A 22,174-nucleotide genomic window follows, 5' to 3' on the forward strand; every position below is an offset into this window, starting at 1 on the left:
CCAGGCTTCACACCCAGCCAGGCATCCACTTTCCTCCTCTCCCACCTCTCTGAGGGCTCCCACTGCTTCAGGGTGGGCAGGGACCACTCTCCCCAGCAGAAACTGCTTCAGCCCTTCAGCTCAGCTCCCTTTCTCACAGGAAAGGCCAGCAAGTGAGTGACCCTGCCAGGGTGACAGCCTTCCTCCCACCACCTTTGCTCTGGGGCTGCAGGGAGCAGCCTGCCCTGGCCCCAGCACCCACCTACCGCCTGGACCTGCAGAGCCTGTTGTGAGGCTTGAAACTGCTGCAGCTAATTCGACTTCGGGCATCCGTGTTGGCCACAGAGGCCACAGACCTTGGGCTGCTTCGGAAGACGGAGAAAATCCCCCCTCCCTGCTTCAGTGGTGAAGGACTATGGTGGTGAGGGGCTAGTGGAAATGGAGGGGATTTTAATCTCTTCAGTGAAAGCCAGCTCTGTGCTCTCGTGCACTCTGGTTTGTATCAGTCTTCCTAGTCACATTTGAAATTTTGACTTCTGGCTAAATGTCAAACCCTTTCTTTTGTAACAAATGCATGCTGGTTTTCAATCTACTGCCTTTCGGTCACACTGACAGTGCCTTGTGTTGTATGGAGTCTGCCTCCCCATTTTAATTTTCCTTTTATAAAGAAACCCATGTACTTCTTTAGTTACACTAGGATTTGCTTAAGTGGAGCATAATTCTAAGGGGACTTAACATGGGCTTCTGCACATCAGATACCTCATTTAGGGAAGAAGGAAGATGGTGCAGCCAGACCAGGACTGCTGACCAGATGATGAGCCCAGCTATGCCTGTTCTAGTAAAATAGGCAGGGTCAGGGAGTGTGCTCAGGAATGGCTATCTACCTGATTAATTAATGAGATCCCTGGCATGATTTTGGCTCAGGCCATCATCTCCCAGATGATATCTAGGCACAGCCATAGAGTAGGCCTATGCCAAGGACATCTTGAATGCAGCAAATTTGTTGGGAAGCTGAAAGAGTTAAGTAAATGGACATGGCCAGGCCATCTTTGCCAGTTTGCCTCAAGGCTGGGGAATACCTCCTGGTACCGTTTTGTTTTCTGATATAATTTAACAAGAACAAGTGCCAGATTCTCCTCCTGGGACGGGGTAATCCTGGTTATACATACAAACTGGGTATGGGAGGCTGGAGAACGGCCCCTCAGAAAGAGAACTGGAGGTTTGGGTCGATAGCAAGTTGAGTATGAGACAACAGTGTGCTGTGACAGCCAAAGGGCCAATCATGTCCTGGGGTGCATCCAGCACAGCATCGCTGGCTGGTCAGGGGAGGTGATTGTGCAGTCTACAGTGAACTGGTGGGGCCCCAGCTTGAGTACTGTGTGCACTTTTGGGTGCCTCAGTGTAAGAAGGACATCAAATTATTTGAGTGTGTCCAGAGGTGAGTGACCAAGGGGGTGCAAGGTCTCAAGGGCAAGACTTACGAGGAGCGGCTGAGGTCGCTTGACTTGTTCATCTTGGAGAAGGCAAGGCTGAGGGGTGACCTCATCACAGTCTAGAACTTTCTCAAGGGAGGCGGTGGGGGGGGGGGGGGGGGGAGGTGCTGATCTCCTCTCTCTGATGACCAGCAACAGGACTTGAGGAAATGGAGTGAAGCTGTGGCAGGGGAAGTTCAGATTGGACATTAGAAAAAGGACATTAGGAAACCACTGAGGAGGGTGGTTGGTCTCCAGGGAAGTGGTCACGGCACCAAGCCTGCAAGAGTTCACTCAAGGAGCATCTGGACAGTGCTCTTAGTCCTATGGTTTAGTGTTAGGTAGACCTGTGAGGAGCAGGGAGTTGGACTCAGTGATGCTTATTTGGTCCCTTCCAACTTAAGATTCTGTGATTCTATAAATGTAGCTTCTGTTTCTGCCCCTGCACATCGCACCTGAACCAGGGTGCAAGGGGCTTTGCAGTCACTCAGACCAGGGCACTGTGGGGGCCCACCTTGTCCTCAGCTCTGCAGTGCTCAAAATCAAGATGACTATTGCAGATGTGTTTGATTTCCTTGTGTCCAAGAGGTTGAACAAAGCATTTTCCTTGAGGCCAAGCTACAAGAGGGTGCCAGGATTTCCTAAACCAGCATCTAGCTTGTTGGAGTGATCATGCTTGCTGCACCGCAGAATGGCTGAACTCCCATTTTTCAAATAATGGGGTGGCAAAAGCCCAGCTGCAAGTCCTGATCTATTAATAAAGCATAAAAATATGGGCTCTAGCACTGCACAGGTTTTTCCTCCTGATTAGCCTTAAAGTAGCCTAGTAGCTTATTATCATTTGTTTAAGAAACCAATAGATAGAGGTTACAAAACAAATTGCATGATTTCTCTCAGGTGTTCAAATTCCGAAGAGATGCACATCTTGCATCATATATTGCCCTGAAGAAAATATGTTAATGTATATGTAAATTATAGAAATAGAGTAGCGGTCCATCCTGGTTCTTACTTGGTTAAGAGTTTAGTAAACCCTCATCTAATCTCTTGCTCATGATTGCCAGGTAGTGTCAGGAACAATTCAGGCTGTGACAAATATATCTTCTGCAAGAAAAGATTCCAATAACTATGGTAATTTTTAAGGAAACCTTCTCTCAGATACAGGATAGATAAAAGCCATTTATCATTCTGGAGGCAGTTATGTGATATTATGGGAGAAAATGAACAGCTCATTTTATGCACTAACCGTGCCTTTCTACTTCATATCTCTTAAAGCAGAATCACAGCCTTCCTTTCTGAGGTCTTGCTTTTGTGCCCTTACCCCTTCTCTTTTCCTGATCTCTTTTACCTAAACAAGAGACTCTTAAGTGAATTCAGTTCCCATCTCCTAAAGACTGAGCCACCGGGTATGTGCACAGGGGCACGAGCCAGCGCAAACACAACCTGTGTTTGAGCCTGCCTTACCCCTGTGTAGGGTGGCTCCTTGCAGGGAGTGTTGCACTGCCCAGGAGCAGCTCTGGAGGAGAGCTGGCTGTTGGGAGAGACCGTGAAGCAGGTGAGGAGCTTCTTGAGGTGATCCCCCTGCAGGGAGCCCTGCAGTTACCGCATGCCAGCGTTGTACTCCACATGTCTTCCCAGATCAGACCTGCACAGGAACTGTGGTAGCTGCCCCCTTCTTCAAGGTCGAAGTACAGAGCACACCATTAAAACCACTGTGGGCAGGGCATTCTCCCATTTTTGCCATAGCCTGGTAGACCAGTAACTGTGTGGCCATGCCCAGGCAGGAGGAAAGGGCCTGTCCTGGCATTGCTAAAATATTCCTGAGTGCCTGGTCTGGGTAGCATCCAGCATCTCCTGCAGAGAATGCAGTAGAGCCTATTTTTCCCCCTGGTCTGTCTGAGAGAGAGACGTGGCTGTTCAGAGACCCGCTGTGGGGTCTTGCCCTTGGCAGCAGACTTCAAACTCCTGGCAGGAGCAGCACAGGAAGGTGCCCAGATCAAATCAGGGCAGAGCAGGAGCACAAGGGCCAAATCGTCCCAAGTCATCAGGTGGCACCTGGCCAACGTGTGTCTCCAGACTGGCCTTCCAGCAACGTGCTCAGCAATGCGTTTGCACAGTTCATTGCAAAAAAGTGGCATGTCCCCTTTCCTAAGCCATATATCCATACTGGGCCATACCTTCGGCGGCCCCGGATCTGTTCAGCATCACTGTTACAGGTATTGCCCAGCTCCACTTTCCCCCCAGGTGCATTGGGCATCTCCCTGCATTCCCTGCAGGTGTCTGCTTTGGCTCCCCAGACCAGCCAGCCCATTGCCTCTAGCCTGGTGCCAGCTGAAACCCAGCCCTGGAGCCTCCTTGCTGCACACCTCAGGCCACTCACGGTGGCCACAGCCAGTGCCAACCCCAGCTAACAAGGGTGTGATGAGCAGGTTCCTGAAGTGGCATCATTATTGCATTAGTTGGCCACCTCCACCAGGAGATGTTTCAGCTCGGTCTAAAATGGATCTTTGAATAGATGAACTGTGTGTAGTGGCAGTTTTATTTGCACAGACCCTTCTGTGGGGGTGAGGGCATCTCCCCTTCAGAGAGGCCCACAGTGATTTATAAATCACACGCGTTTGTGAATCAGAATTTACAGGTGCTGCCCATGACTTGGTGAAGATGAAGAGCAGCAACAGATGTGAATCCCCCAAACTATCACAGTTAATACTGCAACATGGGCTTTCCCTAGCGAGCCCACAGCAGCACAGAGTGGGATGTGTTAGGACACTAATGCACCTCTCCAGGGAAACTGGTCCCTTTCTGAATGGCACGCTGGTCTCCTTGGAGGTTCCAAAATTTGACCAAAGGCAGGCCTGACCTCCTGCCGCACTCCAAAACCTGATGTTTATCACATCCACTTTTGGCCCCAGGCTTTGATCCCATTGGTGACTTGTGAGGGGTTGTTCTTCACGAGCACCTCTCAACTGTGAAAGACCAAAGAAAGCGTAAAGGAAACGTGTCTGGCCTTTCTTGGCAGATGCCAAAAAGACGTATCACCTGGTAGTACACCTGAAGAAATAGCACTTATTTTCTCTGGTGAATTAGTCAACAGCCGAGACCATCTGGTTCATTCAAAAACTTTCATTTCGTGAGCTTTATTAGCTGCTCCCTTGCCCTTGAAAGGATCCTCGGGGTTATTCAGCCAAAAATCACTCTTGATTTCTTCCTGCTTGTTAACACAATGTGTCAGTCAGTAGAAACCTGGTGTAGTGCTGGTGGAAGTTCAGAGCTGACCTACATTCAGAGACATATTTATACTTGCCTCCCTTCACTGGCTTTCAGGGGCAGAGCAAGCCCAGCGCTTGAAGGGAACCGCCTGTGATAATGAACGGATCTCTTCCCTTAAATAGAACTCCCTGTTCACTGTGTAGTTTGACCTGCCTGTTGCAAAGAGTTTCAGCTGGTTCAGAAAGAGACCTTTGCAGAGACAGCCCTTAATACCTCCCTTATTCTGATGGCAGGACGTTACACAAGGGGAGATCAGGAGCCTGCTTTGTGCTGCCTAGAAATGACGACTCCAGTGTGAATACCAATGTGACATCCCTGCTCTTTCTGGTGGATTACGACCATACATGTTTGGTTTTGAGCAGTTTCCTGAAAGAAAGTTTAGTGGTGTACACAGTACAAAATTTCTGCAAGTAATTAAAATGCTCCTGTGCCTCAGCTGGTATTCCCTCCCTGCCCCCCCCCCTATATTTGAAATTCCATTTCTGAATCAAACCCAAACAATGTGAATCCCACCCTTTCATCCATCTTCAGAGTTCTAGAGTGGAGCCACCACCCTGGGTGTCACCACCCTCGCAAGGAGGTGGGGACAGCAGCCTGACCAGTGTCAGACCTCTAATGCAGCCGCAGCCGCAGCAGCAGCGGCCGCTGTGCCCCGGGACTGCCTGTGTCTCTCTGCTGCTACCAGCCAGGAGCAGGCACAAGGCAGGGGCTGGCACTTCACCAGACAGCTCCACGCTGAGCTCCCAAACTGACCTGGCCAGGAAGCAGAGAGCTTCAGATGCCCTCTAGCTGCTTCTTTATGCCGGCAAGGAAAATTACTCCATGAAATAGGAGATATTCGCCACCTGAAGAAATATTCCATAATGTTATTCCATTCTTTTAATATTAGAGGAATAATGACAAAAAGCGAACAAAAGCAACTCACCCCCCTGCCCCAGAGTACTCCCAACAGGTCGGCCAGGGCAGAGGGAGGAACCTGCTGTGGAGAAGCTGTTCTGACAAAACTCAATGTAGTTTTGAAAACCCCAGGGAATGGGCCTCACTTCTTTTTCCTGTAGATGTCCGGCCTGACAACTGACTTCATTCGAAGTCCAACTTCCCTCTTTGTCTCCTGATCAAGGCATATTGGAAAGGATTACATTTCACAGAGTATATACAGAGGAGCTGAAGGAGCAAGGATGCAGAAATAAAATAAAGATACAAAAACAAAATACAAACAACTAGCCTGGGGGGGAAATAAGCCTAGTGCAAGCTAAGGTAGGAAGTTAAGTTGTTAAAGCTCTTATAGGAAAGAGCGTTTTTGCTGCTTTTTTTTTTAAAAAAAGAAAAAAATATTGCTTTGCAAGAGTTTAAACTCCACCAAAAAAACCCACTTATTTCACAATCGAAGATTTTAGCTGAGGAGTTATAGCAAGACACCAACTGCAGGGCAATTACACTGGGAGAACTGGACTGATTTGCAGCTCCCAGAACCATGGCCGGCTGTCAGTGGTCTGGAAGCTACATAAAGTTCCTATTACAGAAATGACTCCCTAAAGGATTTGAGTTGTGGCCTTCCTTTCCCAAATCAGAGAAGCAGGTTCAGTTAGTCTTGACATCTTTCAGACTAACCAGAAAAACCCAAGGTCTAATGAGAACCTCTTATTCTGAATGACAAACCTAATGCATCTGCAGTAACATTTCATTTTAGCAGTCTCCCAGTGGCATGAAGCACAGCAGGTTGGAAGGAGTCAGGAAGGCTCAGTGCTTTAGTATTTAACACATTTTAAATGTTCTATCATATAAGATAACAAGCAAGTCTGAGGTCAAACTTACAGTGTACCTGGCGAATTTAGAGGTCCTGTTGAAAGTCATTGCAACTTGTTTGTAAAAGCTTCAAACTCTGCAATGAGCTTCTGTAAACATAACCCTGCTACAAGCAGTTTTCTCTGAGTGCTGCACGACAGTCATGGTGTATGCTTTTTGTATTTTTTTTATTTTTTTTTTTTTTATCAGTGTGAGAAACAAGCCCACGTATATAAAAATTTTATTGGGGACAAAGTCAGTGGAGCAAAGAATACAGCGCTGGGCGCAATGGCACGCCCTGGAGCCAAAGGGGCTCCCTTTTATTGTATAAATGGTTACATATTCATCTACTCTAACACATATGCATCACTACTCCAAGGATAGGGAGGGAATATTACAATTAGTTCCAAGAAATCATGAACATATCCCCCCACCCCAAATTCCTCCCGTCGCGCTTGCGCAGTGCTCCCTGGGGGTCGTGGGCAGGGGGCTGCAGATGAAGGCTCGTAGTCTTCTTCACTGTGTTCGCTCGTTGACCCTTATTTCTGCACAAACTCAGTCCTGTGGTCACGTACACCTTGTCCTTCAGGTCTGGGCTAATTTTCAGCTCCTCTGTCTTTCTGGCTCAGTGGTTTCAGTTCCTCTCTTATCTCAAGGACAAGAGGTACCAGGGATGGCCCATCCTGTTCTTTCTCATTCCATTGCAAAGGAGTCACCGCCCTGTGATATGGACCATCTGGTGAGCATCCCAAAGGAAAAAGGGGGGGCTGTTGGGTTGGTGTTTCCTCTGATCAATCCACCCCCCCTTCTCTTTTCCCACTAGTAAATTATTTTACTTTTCTTAAAATTTGTATCATTGTACTAATAATAGCTTTAACCTAATTCAATAAAAGTAATTGTTTAATTACTTTTAGCGAAAGCAAAATTCTTCTATTATTTATCACAATCAGCAAGCTTGACAGAAAAGATGTAATTTAGTGCAAGATGACTTAAATTTTGAGTGTATGGTAGTGAAATCAACCTCCGGTAGCAAGTCCTTAAGTAGTCTCCAGATGAACAACCTCCCTGGCAACTGATTTCTCTGGTGTATAGGTTCAACTGTTTAGTCTTCCAAGCAAAACTCCCCTCCCTTGGCTGCTCTCTGCATGTTCCCCCTCACGCAGGCTGCTTGTCATATGGAGTCTTGCCAGCAAACGGGAGCAGGGTTTTGTAATGACCAGCTGGTAGAAAGAAGGAAAGTGCACTGTGGTTCAGGGCTCAGAGCTGCAAGGCTCACTGTTTAAATCAACCTTTAAAGACCACAGTGTTAAAAGTTATACTGAGCACCTGCCTGTTGCTAAATATTGGCTTTCGACAAGGCAATCTTGGACTTTTCTGGATGTACAGTAATTTAGATATTTGTTCCCTGTAATGAGGACAAAGACTGAGCAGCTCCATCTTACTGGCGACAGTTACAAACTCTGAGCAAGACAGATGCCAAGACCATCTGCTTCAAGAAAGACAGCCTTCTTACCAGCAAGTTGCGTGAGAATATGTGGGTCATTTCCTCCTCTCGCATATGAAAAAAGTCCAAGAAAAAGATGGCACAAGGCCTAAGGAACCATCAAGTTTCCCAGGCAGAACTCCAAGAACAATGGAGATAGATAATTATCTGTAAAACTTCCACCGTAAAAGTAATTGGTATTAATAAAAGTGGCAACATATTAGCACATAATTTCTGAAAGTTACAGATGCAGGATCAAGAGGAACAGAATTATGATGCTTCAACAGCAGCCCTGCACTCCAGCTTGTGTCTATTCCTTCCCGGCAGCGTGACATGCTTCCCTCCAGCCCTCCCCAAAAGCTCCTTTCAGCTTGAATCACTGTTGCATTCTCCACCTAATATCAGGGGAGAACGAATTGGGGGAACTCAAAACATGCTCTTCCCCTTTCCTCCCAACCCTGAATTTTCCCTGGCTCTGTCTGCTCACACGCTCAGTTCAGCCTAGGGGTCCTCAGTCTAGACTTGCTCTGACTAGCATTTGTAACAGACCAATTTCTGGCTAAACATGAAATTGGAAAGATAAGAGGAGGACATGATTCGAGTTAATTAGCTCAGCAAGAAAGCTTTTCCCAGGTGGCTGCTGAAAAGACAAGTCCAGGCTCGCACCGCACAGACACGCGCCGTCTGTCCTTGTGCACAGCAAACTAGCTGACAACGTGAGTTTTGGAGTCTGCAACTCTCAAGCTGACAAGAGGGAATTATCCTCATAAAAATTCCCCCTTCAGGCTTCAATGCAAATGTGAGAAATTCCACAAAAGATTAACACGGTGACCAACAGTGCAAGGGACAAAGGATTTTATCTGAAAGTTTCTGGGGGAATTTTGATTCTCAGCTTGTTGCAAACATTTAATCCCAATTCACCAACTCCAGCAAAATTCATTCAGTCAACATTTCTCACTTTTGTTCCCAAAGCCAACACTCAGCATATTACTACTAAAGTTAATAAACTTATTTTTATACTTTGTGTGCATATATATATATATATATATATATATGAAATATACATATTTATTTTTTTACCTGCCTGGTGACACATGGGAAAACACAGTACCAACTACAGAGCCAGATATTTTGTGTATTATGATTTAAAGGCTTTTAAGCATTTGGGAGGTATGTTTCTGGTAGGGAAGCTAATACACATTTCGGTGAGAAGCTTTTGTACCTATCTGCTCTATTCCTCCTCTCCTCCCCAATTCCGTATTTATAAGCTGCTAATGGTCAGGGCACGCTGCCACATATCCACTTAGAAAATGTACTTGAAGAAAACTGTTCTAAATTATTTCAGCCCACTTTATACCGAAGCAGCACCCGGGGCACAGTGCGCACCAGAGCTCAACTCCCAGCTCAGGAGTCAAGTTTCCCAAGAACCACGTTGTAAATTCACCCCCTGTGACAGGGCAGCATCTCGCGCCCACCCGTACACCCAGGAGCTGAGACACAGGAGCAGCCTCCCCCCTGCCCACAGAGGGAATCGTCCTCAGGCCAGGCCAGACCATCTCTTCCCTCTCTCTCTCCCCAGGCTCTTCCATTTCCTACCTGTGTATCTGCACAGGTCCAAAGCTAGGCACTACCCAGGTACCACCAGAACAGAGCCTGGGAGAAGGGAGTGTGGGGTTTTTCAGGTACACAAGGCTACACAGATGGGAAGATAAACAGAAACATGGAAAGTTGATGCAGTTACACAGTGGCATGAATGGACAGTGGAAAGACTTCCAGTTCAGCTTTAGAGAGTTGACCTAAAAATGCGTAAGCTCCACGTGCACTCACAAAGGCCTAACTTCAGCAAGTGCTCTCTGAAAGAACAGAATTAGTTATTTTATTAACAAGACCAAACCCAACAAGAAACCCCACAAAACCACCAACCCCTTTCCTTCCCTCTACACAATTTCAGATTCTTTTCATCTCATCTACAGCAGCGCCTTATCTTCTATCCTGCTGTCAATTAAGGTGATTACTACTTTGATATGGTTTATAACTGATGAGCAGTGATTGGATTTATTATAAACAATGTAGTGTAATTCAAAACTGTAATTAAAGACTGATCCATGGGATAAATTCATTATATGTTTTTGTCTCCATTATGTGCTCAATAAAAGAGCAGATAGGTAGTTGAAAGGATTTTTTTTCTCCTGCATCCAACTTGCACAAACAGTGCAAGAGAATGAGTTTATCTAAACACTGGTATAACTGCAAATTAAAATACCAAATGGTAAGAAATGTTTTATAGGGACACTGCTAGATAGAAGAATTAAGATAAACAGACTTTTTATAAAAAGATTTATTAAAAATAAGTTCTTTAAAGAGAAAAGAGCGTGACATGTATATACATTAACCTGTCAAAACCTTTATGGGGTTTATAATACAATGTATTCCAAAGTGAACAAGAGACATTCACTTTTTTTTAATATGTCATGCTTGTTGGAAAGTAACAGCATATGGGAAGAGAAAAAAAAAAAACACAGAACTTAACACACAACCATTACAAGCAAAATCTTGAAATTGAGGACTTCTTGCAAAGATGAAACTCAGTGATCAGCACGATGATATTGTTAAATACAGACAGAAACCAAAAGTTTATGAATACAGTCTTCAGTTGATTCAGTTTATGTGACAACTGCCAGCTTCTGATTAGTTCTTCATTTCTCCTATGAATTAACATATCTTAACAAGTGGGTTTGTGTTCTGTAAAGGTACTAGTATTTTGAGGACAACAAAATACCACCCCAAACCAAACAAGCGCCTCTTTTTCCAGTTCTACTGGAGTAGATATCAAAGATTTCTTCTTAGGAAGAGCCACACAATTGCTGTTTTTTTTCCTTTAACTCCCCACATCTCTGTCAGCCAGAACCACAAAAACAGTTTTTCTTAAAATTATTTTATTTTACAAAAGTGTTTTGCACAAACAGTGACATGACACACTAGCACGTGATTCTGCATGCTCCAGATGACCTCAGCTTCTCATACCCAGAGGTCGTATTTAGAACTACAGCCTTTCAGCTGTGTCTTCTGAAGATTTCCCATTTTTTGGTGCACATGTACAGCTAGTTGAGAACTGCAGTATTACAAATGCCTACCCATCCTTGCAGCAGAATTCACTCTAATCTCAGATGTATGCAGGACTTAAATCTTCAGATCTCCGCAGCAGCCTCTTTAGTCCCACAGTTTAATAAGACCATCCCAGCCGCATGTAATGACTTTTGATGTTTCGTGTGGATGCCACACTGCACCGATACAGACTTTATCATGTGCTTTTAATCTGCTGTAGAGTTTTGTTGTCTTCCAGTCCCAGATGTTAAGTTTTCCATCTGCATCTCCAGATATCACGTAGCTACATTAAGAGGATTAAAATAAAAGCTGTATCGTGTGTGAAGACTGCTTGCATTGTAATACTACATTGAGCAACAGAAAAGAGCTTCACCCTGTCTGACAGTCTGCAAACATACCTACCAAAGAATTAGCATTCATGCTGTGCTTTAAAGCGCGCAAGTCTGCAGAAGGTGATTCATCAACTGCGAGGTAAATGTGCTAAGCAATGTGATTATACCATACACTGTGTTACTGGAACTAAGGAGAATACAACAGCAAAAGAGAAAGTGCCATAAGTTTATCTGAAATTTATAGACACTTCCCAGTTTTTTCTCCAGTTTTGCTGAGGTTATTCTCCAGTGTTTATAGTAATGAATATCTTATGTACATACAGTGGTAAATGTATGGGCATATTTCTAAGCAAATAGGATGAGAAAGGTGGTTTTCTGAACAATAAATGAGGATACCTACACCGGACCTGCAAACTGGAAAAACTGGGCAAGTCAGAATCCCAGGGACTCTAGGCAAGTGCATACTGTGAGAATGAACCCTGTGCTGCAGACCATGTGCGAAAAGCCAGATACGAGTCAGAAGCAGAAGCCTCCTGTGCTGCACCAGAGCTGGGCAAAACAAGGGGAGGCTCCGGATGGTTTAACAGCAACTTAAATCATCTTTGCAGAATGGGGAATCTGGATTACATGGCCTGTTTTCTTAATGTTGCTCAGAGCAACCACTGAGTATAACTTAGTCCTATCAAATGACAAGGGTAAACTTTCTGTTATGCTGTTTAGTTCTCTGTCTGATGCTGAGTTAACAGGATGGCTGTGCATCAATGAATGTTGCAGAGGACTCAAAAAGAAATTTAGTGTCTGTGCCAGCAAGTCTTAAGATGAAGCTCATTTCCACAAAAACTTACCTCATGTCAGGTGAAAAATCCACTTGACAAGCGTAGCCAGCTACCATGTGACCTTTGAAAATTTTCTTTTTGTTTAATCTGAATCTGTTCTGAGCTCCAAAAATCAGAATTTGGTTATCCATCGACTGGCAAGCCAACCATTTCCCTGTGAGTGCAATAAACAAACGGTGGTATCAGAGTGCTGCATTTGAATAAACAGACTTAACTGGAATGTTTTAAGAGATTTTTTTGTAACTTCTCTTGCACTATCTTAATCCAGGTTTTCACTATGTAACGGGGTTCTAGGTAGCAGCTGATATTACTTCTGTCTGGTACAACTGCCAAGAGGCAAAACCTTGTGTTTGACAGGATTTGGGGAGCCTATTCCTACAAAAAGTATTCAGGACTCTAGAAAAGCTCTAGCCATTACAACTGTGTGCTGCATCAACCCCACTGATTTACTGCTAAGTTTTACAGCTACTGAGTAAGCTTCCTAGTGTGCATAATCAGGTAATTCAGATGAGAGGAAAAAATCCCACCTAGCTGCAATCTATTTGATTACCTGTTTTGTGGGTACTCTAAGATGGTCACCTCTTATTTTCCTTATGGGAAAAACAGGTCTAAGGTAGACTCAGGAGTTTGAAAATCCTTACGTATTCTCTGCCCTAATGGAATGCAATTTAATAAAGATACTTCAGTCAAAGAAAAAAAAAAACCTCAGGCTTTTCTAATCTTAACTCTAACTCATTTTGTGTGTTGGCAGTACATTAACTCCTGCCTGAGAATCCAGTGAAGATGATGTGCTACAGGACACCATCGAACAGAGACTTCTGCCTGAACTCTGCATATCGTCACTGCCTTTACAGTGTTTTACGCAAACTGCGATAACATAAAATGTGCTGACTTGACTGTAAATCTGATCACACTTCCAGCTACTAGCTTGGAATCTGAGGATTTTTTTTCAGCCTCCCATAAATCAAATCAAGTGTGTACCCCAAGCATGTTATTCTCCTCTTCTACTTTTTAAAAGGTCTGTTTCCTGCATTGCTCAGGAGGAAAAATTTAATTGATGACATTCATAAATCAGTGCCTCTAAGCAGAAAAGTTCCACATCTGTAAAAATTTCAATTTACTTTTCTTTAAAGGACTCATTTAACTCCCAAATGATGCATGATGTGTCTGGCACAATCTGTAGTGTAACTATGCAGAAAGAACTTGTTTTGTGCAATACTGGACTACTGCAGGTCAAGACAATGTTAATTAATGTGACAGGTGATATCTTGAGCTGAAAAGATAACTATTTCATTCCTAACATCATTTCCTGTCTCATCTCAGTAATCAAATACTCAAATATTGGCTAGCCAGAACTGGAAAAAGAATGAGAAATCCAGTATTTCAATGTGGAAGTATGAGATGAACTGAAAAACTGGATCAGAATTCATCAAGTTGTGGAACTTCAGAAACCGGGGTTGAAAAAGGCCAGCTTGGGAAACTAACATTTTTAAATGCAGTTACCTCTTTCTCCAGAATCTTCCTTTTTATATTAGAAACCCACTTCTACTGTTAAGAATAAAATATTTACAATGCAAACCAAATACAATTTGATGCTGATAGCTGGCCAAAAACGTTAGCTGTGCAACAAGTTGATCAGCCACTACTGAGCATAATGGGACTGTTAACTGTAAATCTGGCAACACTTCAATAATGTTGACACTAAAGCTATTTAATATTGGCCAAACCAGATAACAGAGATTTTGTCCTGTTAGAAGGATTTTCAGTGATTACTGGAAGCACTAAACCTTTATATCCTTCAGTTTGACTCTTACTGAAGAACATAAACACCAGTGAAACATTAACATACAGAAACACTGAAATAATTTGGGATTTCTCTTATGCAAGACTTATGTGGGCTATATTCAGAACAGAAAGGAACAGCATTAACAGAATCATGTACAACACCGGTTTTTGCTTTAAAGGTGGCACTACAAGGACTGCTGAACTTGCTTAGTACTTTGCAGCCACTGTCAGTTCCCACCATTGTTTCTCTTAATATTTTAAATACAGCGAAAATCACATCATAACTCTGTGAAAAGAAAAAGTCCTTTTGCCCTGTCTGGATTTAATTTAATACAGTTATCCTGATATAACCCCTGATTTTGACATACTTGTTCTTCTTAAGACTGCTAAATCAGAACAGGATCCAGTCCAGTCTTGGAATAAATGCACATAGTGATTTCAGGGGTGAGGGGGAGTGGTGTGGGGTGACAGGGGGATGCAACACGGCAACATTACAGAGATATAATCAGTCAGACACGCCTACATAAACTAGGTCTAAGAAGGCACTAAAGCTACCTACCATTTGGAGACAAAGTCACGGCTGGCATCGAATGCATACTTGGCTCAGCTATGTACTTGAAGTCTACAGGAATGTCCCTGCAAAAGGAAGAAGTATGTGTTTTATGAAGACATGGAGATGTTCCAAAGGGCTGCCTCCAGTCAGCTGGTTTACTCAGCCACTGCCCCATGGAGAACATATGGTGGTGTCCAAAGGAAGAATGTGCAAAAGCTCAAAAATATTATGACAGCCCACCTAGAGAGCTCCAGCTGTGAAGCCATCGACAGGATAACCACTGATAGAGTGAATTTACACCAGTGAAATGACCCAGAGTCTAAAGTAGAATCATAATTCCAATAGTTAAAGAGTAAAACACAAGGATAATCTATTGCCTTCAGTTTAACTGCAACTCCTACAAATTCTTATGCAAGTAGCAAGAATAGACTGATATATGCATGTATTCTATTGGAATGTCTTACTGACTTGAGTTTTAACTAGAATGTTTCTCCCCCCCTTTTTTTTTTTTATTTTTTGAAAACAGGAATCTCTCTCATCTCTCTGACAATGCCCGCTTCCTCCTGATCTCCCCAAATGGGATGCCAACCAATCCTAAATGTTCACAGCTGAACTGAACTGTGAACTCCCCGGTCTCAACTGCAGAGTACTGTGCCAGTGTATCTTAAGAACAGAACACTGTCCTGTACAAAGGCCTAGGGAAAAAATAAATACAGTCTAATCCTTATTCTGCAGAACTGTCATTTGGTTTTGACTATGTAAATTGAATTACTAATGGTCCATGCATATTCACAGTATTCCTCACACCCTACACTAGGAGACTGGTGAAAAAAGTAAGGCATGCATGTCTTTCTCATTAAGCAAAAGAAATCTCCATCAGAAAAATAGATTTGATTAATGTATTCAGCAGAAAACACAAGCAAAATGCTCTGTAGCAACATTAATTAATACAAAGGGGATGGTTATGACCTCATTGTCTAATTCACACAGTAGAAGGGCAGCTGGGACACTATCAGAGCAGTGACCGTGGGTGGCTGCCTTGTACTAGCTGATCGAGCCTTGCTGGATGGCAACATGGTCAACATTAGCAAAGTAATTTCCATGCTATTTTATTGTGGAGTAAGTGATTTCTATCATCTTGTGTTAAGCAATGTGCACATGGGCAGCAGGGTAAGAACACTCTCTATTGTTAGGAAGCAACACAAATGCTCCCGTGAGTTAAAAGTTAAAATCATTTACCCCTCAGAATAAGTAGGGCAACCCACTTAATACACACTGTGGATAAGACCATGCCCATGGACAACTGGTTTCCAAACAGGCAGACCTAAGGCTACTGTTGGACAGTAAATCTGTAAAGGAATAACAAAAAGTCCACAATATCTGAGGCTGACCAACATGACAGCATAGGAAGTGCAGCCCCCTGTGCCCTGTCCTACCCTTTTCCATCAATTCTCAAACAGCTTCAAACCCCACCTGCAACTAGGTCATCGCTGTAATAAGGCCAGATCCTGACCAGCTCCCACCATCTAACACTCCCTCAGCCCACCAGTCACCTAGAGTCCACAACGTCACGTAAAAGCAATCTCACTGGAAGCCCCATTTAAAAAAGTCTCATCACAGAAGATGCATCTCCAACGCCAAATTGTACTGCAGTGAAAAATTTAAATGCAGCACAGGCTGTCCTGCCTTCTCTCCTTTTACAAATGAAGGCAGGCTCACCTACTGGAATTTATTCAAGACAGCTCTGCTTTATGCTGCAGCCTACCAGACACACAGACAGCTGCAGGATACGCTGCATTAAACTATTGGGCAGAATAATTAGATACATCTATGTTTCACATTTGCTTCCAGTCAAATTGCTAAGTAATTTCAGACTGCTCCCTTAAAAAAAACTTTAAAAAAAATTACCAAGAAAGATGCTGTCATGGTTGCCCGACCTCAAAACTCATGTGATATATTGTTTGTTCAAATTTTAAAATTCAAAGATCTTCAAGTCCTTTCCTACTTCATAGCATTTCAAAGGCTGACAAGTTTTAAATATCAAAAGTAGTATTTACTAGCCAAGATTTAGAAATGTGATACTCTGAGGTTCTAATACAACTTCTTCCCCAAGCAGGAGAGAAAAATCCTTTTAAAGAAAGAAGGGAAAAAAAAACCAACCAAACAAACCAAAACCAAACCCAACCCAATTTTGGGATCTACACATCATGAAGAGCTCTCTCAGGAGACTACAGCATCTTTACCAGGAACGATGGAGAGAAAAGGCCTGCTGAGTGGTATAGTTTTTAGATGAGAAGCCTAAGCCTGTCTGGATAACATCCAAGCTACCATTGTACGGTTCTTGCTTTGCTAGCCGACTTGAAAGTAAAAGGAAATAAAAGCTTCCAAGGTCAATTGCCCAAATCATGTCACTGTTCACCCAAGTAGGACCAGATGCATACAAAGCAAAGACAAAACAACGTTTTGCATTTCTAGAAGAACGAACACAAAATATGATACCCATGCCAACTTTAATATCCCTGCTGTAACAATACAATCACATGAAATGCAAAAGCAGACACATTTTAAAGTACTCCCACTAAGATTCCTAAAGAAACCATTTAATCTGCAGGAGTCTGGGCTATACTTGCAGGATGAACTTTCAGCAATCAGCCAAGTGCAATTCAGCGTACAGCACAGTGCAGGCTATGCACAGGATGAACTCTTGGGGAAAGGAGATTTAGATTCTCAGAAGAGAAGTTCCTCGCTGTGATGAAGTCTGACAGGGCATCCCATTACCAGCTCTGGCCAAGTCAAAGTGTTTACAAAACATACTACAAAATTCCTCTAGACAATTGAAGCTAAGCAATTAGACCAGCTTTAATTACTGGCTTTTAAGGCCATACTCGGGTCATAATTACTTCTGCTTTGTTTCTGTAGGTTACTGAAGAAATATTGTGCTGAAAAGCATATGAAGAAAAGTGCCAAAAAGTGCCGGAACAAAATCACCCTAAGTTGCAAATAGTTATTCGAAGTGCAGCATGAAATAATTTGCCACAGAAGTTTTCAAGCTCCAAAAGCTTCTGTGGTGAATATATTAACTTAGTTTTAATGCACTGTAAAAATCTGGATCTTGAAATTATAGAAATATGCCTACAGACCAATTAACCTATATGATGGCAGGTTGTAGAGGAAGCTTTTCAAGTTATGCCCAGGAAGACAGCATTACGTTTGCTTTTTATAAAACAAAAAAAAATCCCTGATGACTGTATTACAGAATATTGCCTACAGTTGAGTTCCCTATTATTTGAACAAGGGAGCTCTTTCTTCCGCGTACAGCAAGCTCAGTACATATTTTTTCTTCAGGAGGAAACAACTTCTGCTACTGGAACAATCAGGTTGTGATGTTCCCATGCCAGAACCTTTTTGCCTTTCCTGCTTCTCCCCACAGAGTGACTAAACCCACCCACTTTGCTATTTATTTCAGCCATCAACACAAAGCTCACAAAACAAGGGCAATCCAATCTCAAGGCAATAACAGATTTGTGCAAGTGAAGTCATCCTCCCACTCACCAGAGAGGAGCCATTCCTTAGCTGATATGATATTGCGAAGATTTTTCCTTAAGGAGCTCAGTAAATGCATGGGTCTAATTATGAAGTACTGAACAGAGGCTCTCTTGGAGTGACACACAGCGACAGCATTACATGTCTAGCCTAAGCCTGGATTCCCCAACTTTGGTCATTACCACCGCTGCTACTGGCAGTGAAAGCAGCCCATCAGACACGCTGAGGGTTTTGCTGGATGCTTGGGTAACATTCAAATACCACAGATTGGAGTCTCTTTTTTTTTGTTTTGTTTTGTTTAAAAAAAAAAAAAAAAAAGCTAGGAAGGAACTGATTAGTCACAGAACTGTCAAACTATCATCCGTATTGTTCAACAGCTTTGCATGTGTGAACAGCAAAAGGAAATGGATACCTAAAGATATGGGAGTGATTATATCAAAATGAAATTTGAAATCCTAGAGAAAGCTTAAAAGTCCTAAGCTGAAAATGTTAGTACCCAGAACCTTCTGAAAAACATTTCAGATAGGAGAGATTTGGTTTTTTTCCCAGATATTTGGAAGCCATTTAAAATTCTGTTTCTTATGAATTTTTCTTGGCTAGACTTTCACTTTTCTGTCATCTATTGTATTCATACTGTGGGTATCAATGATCGCCAAAAAAACAGACTACCAGCAAACCAGAAATGAAGCTACACTAAACTAGTTATTTCATACATGGGCCAAATATTATATAATACTATGCACATCCAAGTTCAAAGCATTCAAAACTAATGTAACAGAGCAGGTATTTCTTTAAAAGGTTAATTAAAGGGCTAATACACCATTGGGGAAAGGAGAAAGAACAGAGATCACTAATAGAGTGCAGTGTGCTTCAGGCTGACAGGGCTGTCTTGTGCCTTGGGGGGGTGGGGTGGGGGAAAGATGAAATCTGTGATATGTCTCAAGCATTAGGCCGGAATAGGGTTTTAAAGCTAGCTCTTCCTCAGCTGGCTAGAAGTCAGTACAATCCAGTGTCCTATGTATACTTTTTAAAATTAAACTCTTTTCTCAGTTTGCTCATAAGTTAAAATTCAAAATTTTAAACTTACCATTCCCAGACTCTTAAACTCTTGTCATCGGATGTACTCACAAACCTTCTATTTTCATCCACAAACACAATGGTGTTGACAGCTCCCAAATGCCTATCATATTCCTGCACAATCTCACCACTTCGAATATCCCACTACAAATAAAAGTCAGAATAAGGCCTTGTTTTTCACTAAATACCAGAATTTTTAGAGGAAGAGATATTAAGTAGACATACCTGCACAATCTTCTTATCTGACATTCCTGCAACAAAGAGATTTTGTTTATCTTCGTCAGGATTGAACTTGACACAATAAGGAACCTTCCTGTTTGTAAATCTTGAAATACATTGCCCTGCAACAGAAAAGCCATTCACAGTGCATCAGGTTAGAAGTTCTATGGGCTGATTAGTTCTTCGCAGACATTGAAAAAAAACCATTCATTTTACTTTTACTTTACTAACAGCAGAAAATACTTATTTCAAATCCCTTGAGAGGATTAGAGTATAGATTTTACCCTGCTCTTTGATTAGATACTTCATGCGTTTGTATGCATGCACCTGTATAAACACATACAAACTGTTCTGTAGCTTTACTACAGTTTTCCAAACAATATAACTGCTCAGGACCTTGTATGCCATCAGGATATATCAAGAACATCAGGACGGGTCAGGATATCACAAGCTGACCTTAGGATCAGAGGTCTTCCTGACCAGAGACTTAAACTCAGGTAAGAATTCCTCAATCTAAACCTTGAAAAGGATAACAGTAATCCAACTGCAAAACAAACCACTGATGTCCTCTTACAGCCTCAGCCATAAATATCCTGATTACATGTTATCTGTAACTTACAGGAGCCTGTTTTAATCCAAAAGCTCCATAAATTATTCAGGTGTCTAAATAATTGAGTTCAGACTCAAGACTGGAGAATTTGACTTATACCTTTCTGGCTGTTACCTACATAAGACTAGCTAACCAAGATGCCTAACATCTTTTTCAAACAGGGGAACTTCCTGTCCTAGGAACAGACTTAAATTTAAAAGAATATTGAAAAAATGTCTCCTGTATCTTTTTAGCTTAAGAGACTACTTGGAGCAGATGTTATAGAGCATCTCCCAGGCAGTTTTGTGACAGCATGAGACCTGCCCTCCAACTCCCTCTACCAGCAGCGCAATTTCCACCACATTTTCTTATTTGGAGTGCTCTTCAAGTTCAGGTTAACAGAAAGGTCAAGTGAAATAATTCTTCTAAATTGAGCATATTTAGCTCTAAATTGTGATTTAATTACTTAACTTTATGCCCACAAATGTAAACATGCAATTAACTGATTTTGTAAAATTTTGTCTTTTTGCTGAAAATTGTTCTAGCATTACAGATGACTATCAAATCCCTCAAGTAAAAAGGTGTATTAAATACAGGTACATAGGTAGTGTCAATTGCACCATTACAGATAACAAAACATTTAGGAAAAAAAAGACTATCCATTCTGCAATGAAAGCCTAAACACCGAAATACAAGACGATATTAAGGATAATTGGAAACAACCTGACTGACCAATAATATATCTTGATATTTTCTGTTAATGAAATATAGTTCCAAGTAACAGCATCTACAAATACAAGCCTACCTGTTTCAGTGTCCCAGAGTTTAAGATAGCGGTCATATGCAGCACTAAGAAATCGAGTGCCAGCATTATTAAAACAGATGTCTCGAACAGCTTTACTATGTCCTACAAGATAGAAAAAATGCAATGATAAACCTTTATCCATTCATGCTTAATGTTTGGGTTTTTTTTTTTTTTTTTAATATATATTATTCCAGGGAAATGCTCCAGTCTTTAATAATGCAAAGAGAAGAAGAAAATCACTTAAAGTTCTTCATGAGCACTAAAAGAATGATTTGCATGAGAAAGAAAAAGTAACTCCTAAAGAACGATGAGAATAAAACCCCCAAACCCACACACCTCTAAAACACTGGAGAAACAATAGCACTGCACAGTGCCAACCACTGTGCATCATTCATAAATTGATATAAAAGAACTTTAAGTACTGTTGGCTTCAAAGATTGTTCTCTTGCAGTTAGGAATAGCATTTAGAAAGTCACAGTTAGGAACTGCAAGAGAAGTTTAAAACACTGTAATAAATGTCCACATCTAATGAAAAAGAGAGACAAACACTACAGGAGACACTTTTAAAGGAGAAGCATTTATAATTAGAAAACAGGCACAAAATATGGGAAATATTAGATCAGAAAATTAAGAATGTTTTCATCTGGTGTTAACCTTGTTACCCCTCAACCCCGATACTTTCATCTGATCACTGCATCAGACTTGTAGGAAATCTCTTTAGTTAAAATATTGGCACAGTAACTTAAATATAGCAAAATAGCAGGTGAACCTAGTTGATAAGAAGAACCTTTTGAGAAAAACAGTCAAACTGTTCAGAAAGAACAGTCTACTGAGAGAGAAATGTTTTTGAGCCATCATCTTTGTCACACTGCTGTCATCAGAAATATTAGGTGAAAAAAGACTTCTTTGTTGTAACTCAACATATATTCACACAGTGTTCTAGAAATGCTCCCATTTAAAAAGGAGAATCAGCTGCTTTTGTTCTGCATTCAAGGCTGCTAAAAAGTTTGTATTTCTCTCTCAGCTATCTGCTTTAAAAAGCATCTGTTACATGAACAAAGAAGGCACCTGAACCTAAAAAAAAAAGAAAAACACAACTTTCCCAGGCTTTTGCACTCAAAACTCAGCACAGAAGAGACCACCTATTTAAGGCGGGATCATCAGTCCATGAGATGCCCTCACTGCTGCTGTTCTCAACATAAATACCAGGCAATTTAATTTCACAACTTTGCCTTTGGAAAGGAGTCTTGCATAAAGTATTGATGACTGCAATATACTAATATTTTGATTTAAAGGTCATGAGGTGTTATACATCAACATTAAATTGCTTGGAATAATGACAAA

General features: G+C 42.0%; 2 protein-coding genes across 8 annotated transcripts in view; one reads left to right on the forward strand and one right to left on the reverse strand.

The window, feature by feature from the left end:
- METTL24 (methyltransferase like 24) overlaps positions 1–14,394 on the forward strand; it is a 74,378-nt gene extending 59,984 nt beyond the window's left edge. For 2 of the 6 annotated variants that reach the window (XM_042802899.1, XM_042802894.1), the window contains exon 7: positions 140–2,736. In XM_042802899.1, coding sequence (XP_042658833.1) covers positions 140–156 — 17 coding nt within the window. In that variant the 3' untranslated portion in view covers positions 157–2,736. Of the gene's footprint in view, positions 1–139; positions 2,737–11,363; positions 12,263–13,010 lie in introns of those variants that run through there. The other 4 variants (XR_006166367.1, XR_006166368.1, XM_042802896.1 and 1 more) reach the window with 4 other exon arrangements.
- CDC40 (cell division cycle 40) overlaps positions 10,906–22,174 on the reverse strand; it is a 42,969-nt gene continuing 31,700 nt past the window's right edge. For both annotated transcript variants that reach the window (XM_042802893.1, XM_042802892.1), the window contains 6 exons: positions 20,831–20,932; positions 19,443–19,558; positions 19,228–19,361; positions 14,604–14,680; positions 12,269–12,413; positions 10,906–11,374 (listed from right to left, as the gene is read on the reverse strand). In XM_042802893.1, coding sequence (XP_042658827.1) covers positions 11,197–11,374; positions 12,269–12,413; positions 14,604–14,680; positions 19,228–19,361; positions 19,443–19,558; positions 20,831–20,932 — 752 coding nt within the window. In that variant the 3' untranslated portion in view covers positions 10,906–11,196. The remainder of the gene's footprint in view (positions 11,375–12,268; positions 12,414–14,603; positions 14,681–19,227; positions 19,362–19,442; positions 19,559–20,830; positions 20,933–22,174) is intronic.

Source organism: Tyto alba, unplaced genomic scaffold (genome assembly GCF_018691265.1).
Source record: "Tyto alba isolate M040663 unplaced genomic scaffold, T.alba_DEE_v4.0 Super-Scaffold_40, whole genome shotgun sequence".
In the NCBI taxonomy this organism is placed as follows: Eukaryota; Metazoa; Chordata; class Aves; order Strigiformes; family Tytonidae; genus Tyto; species Tyto alba.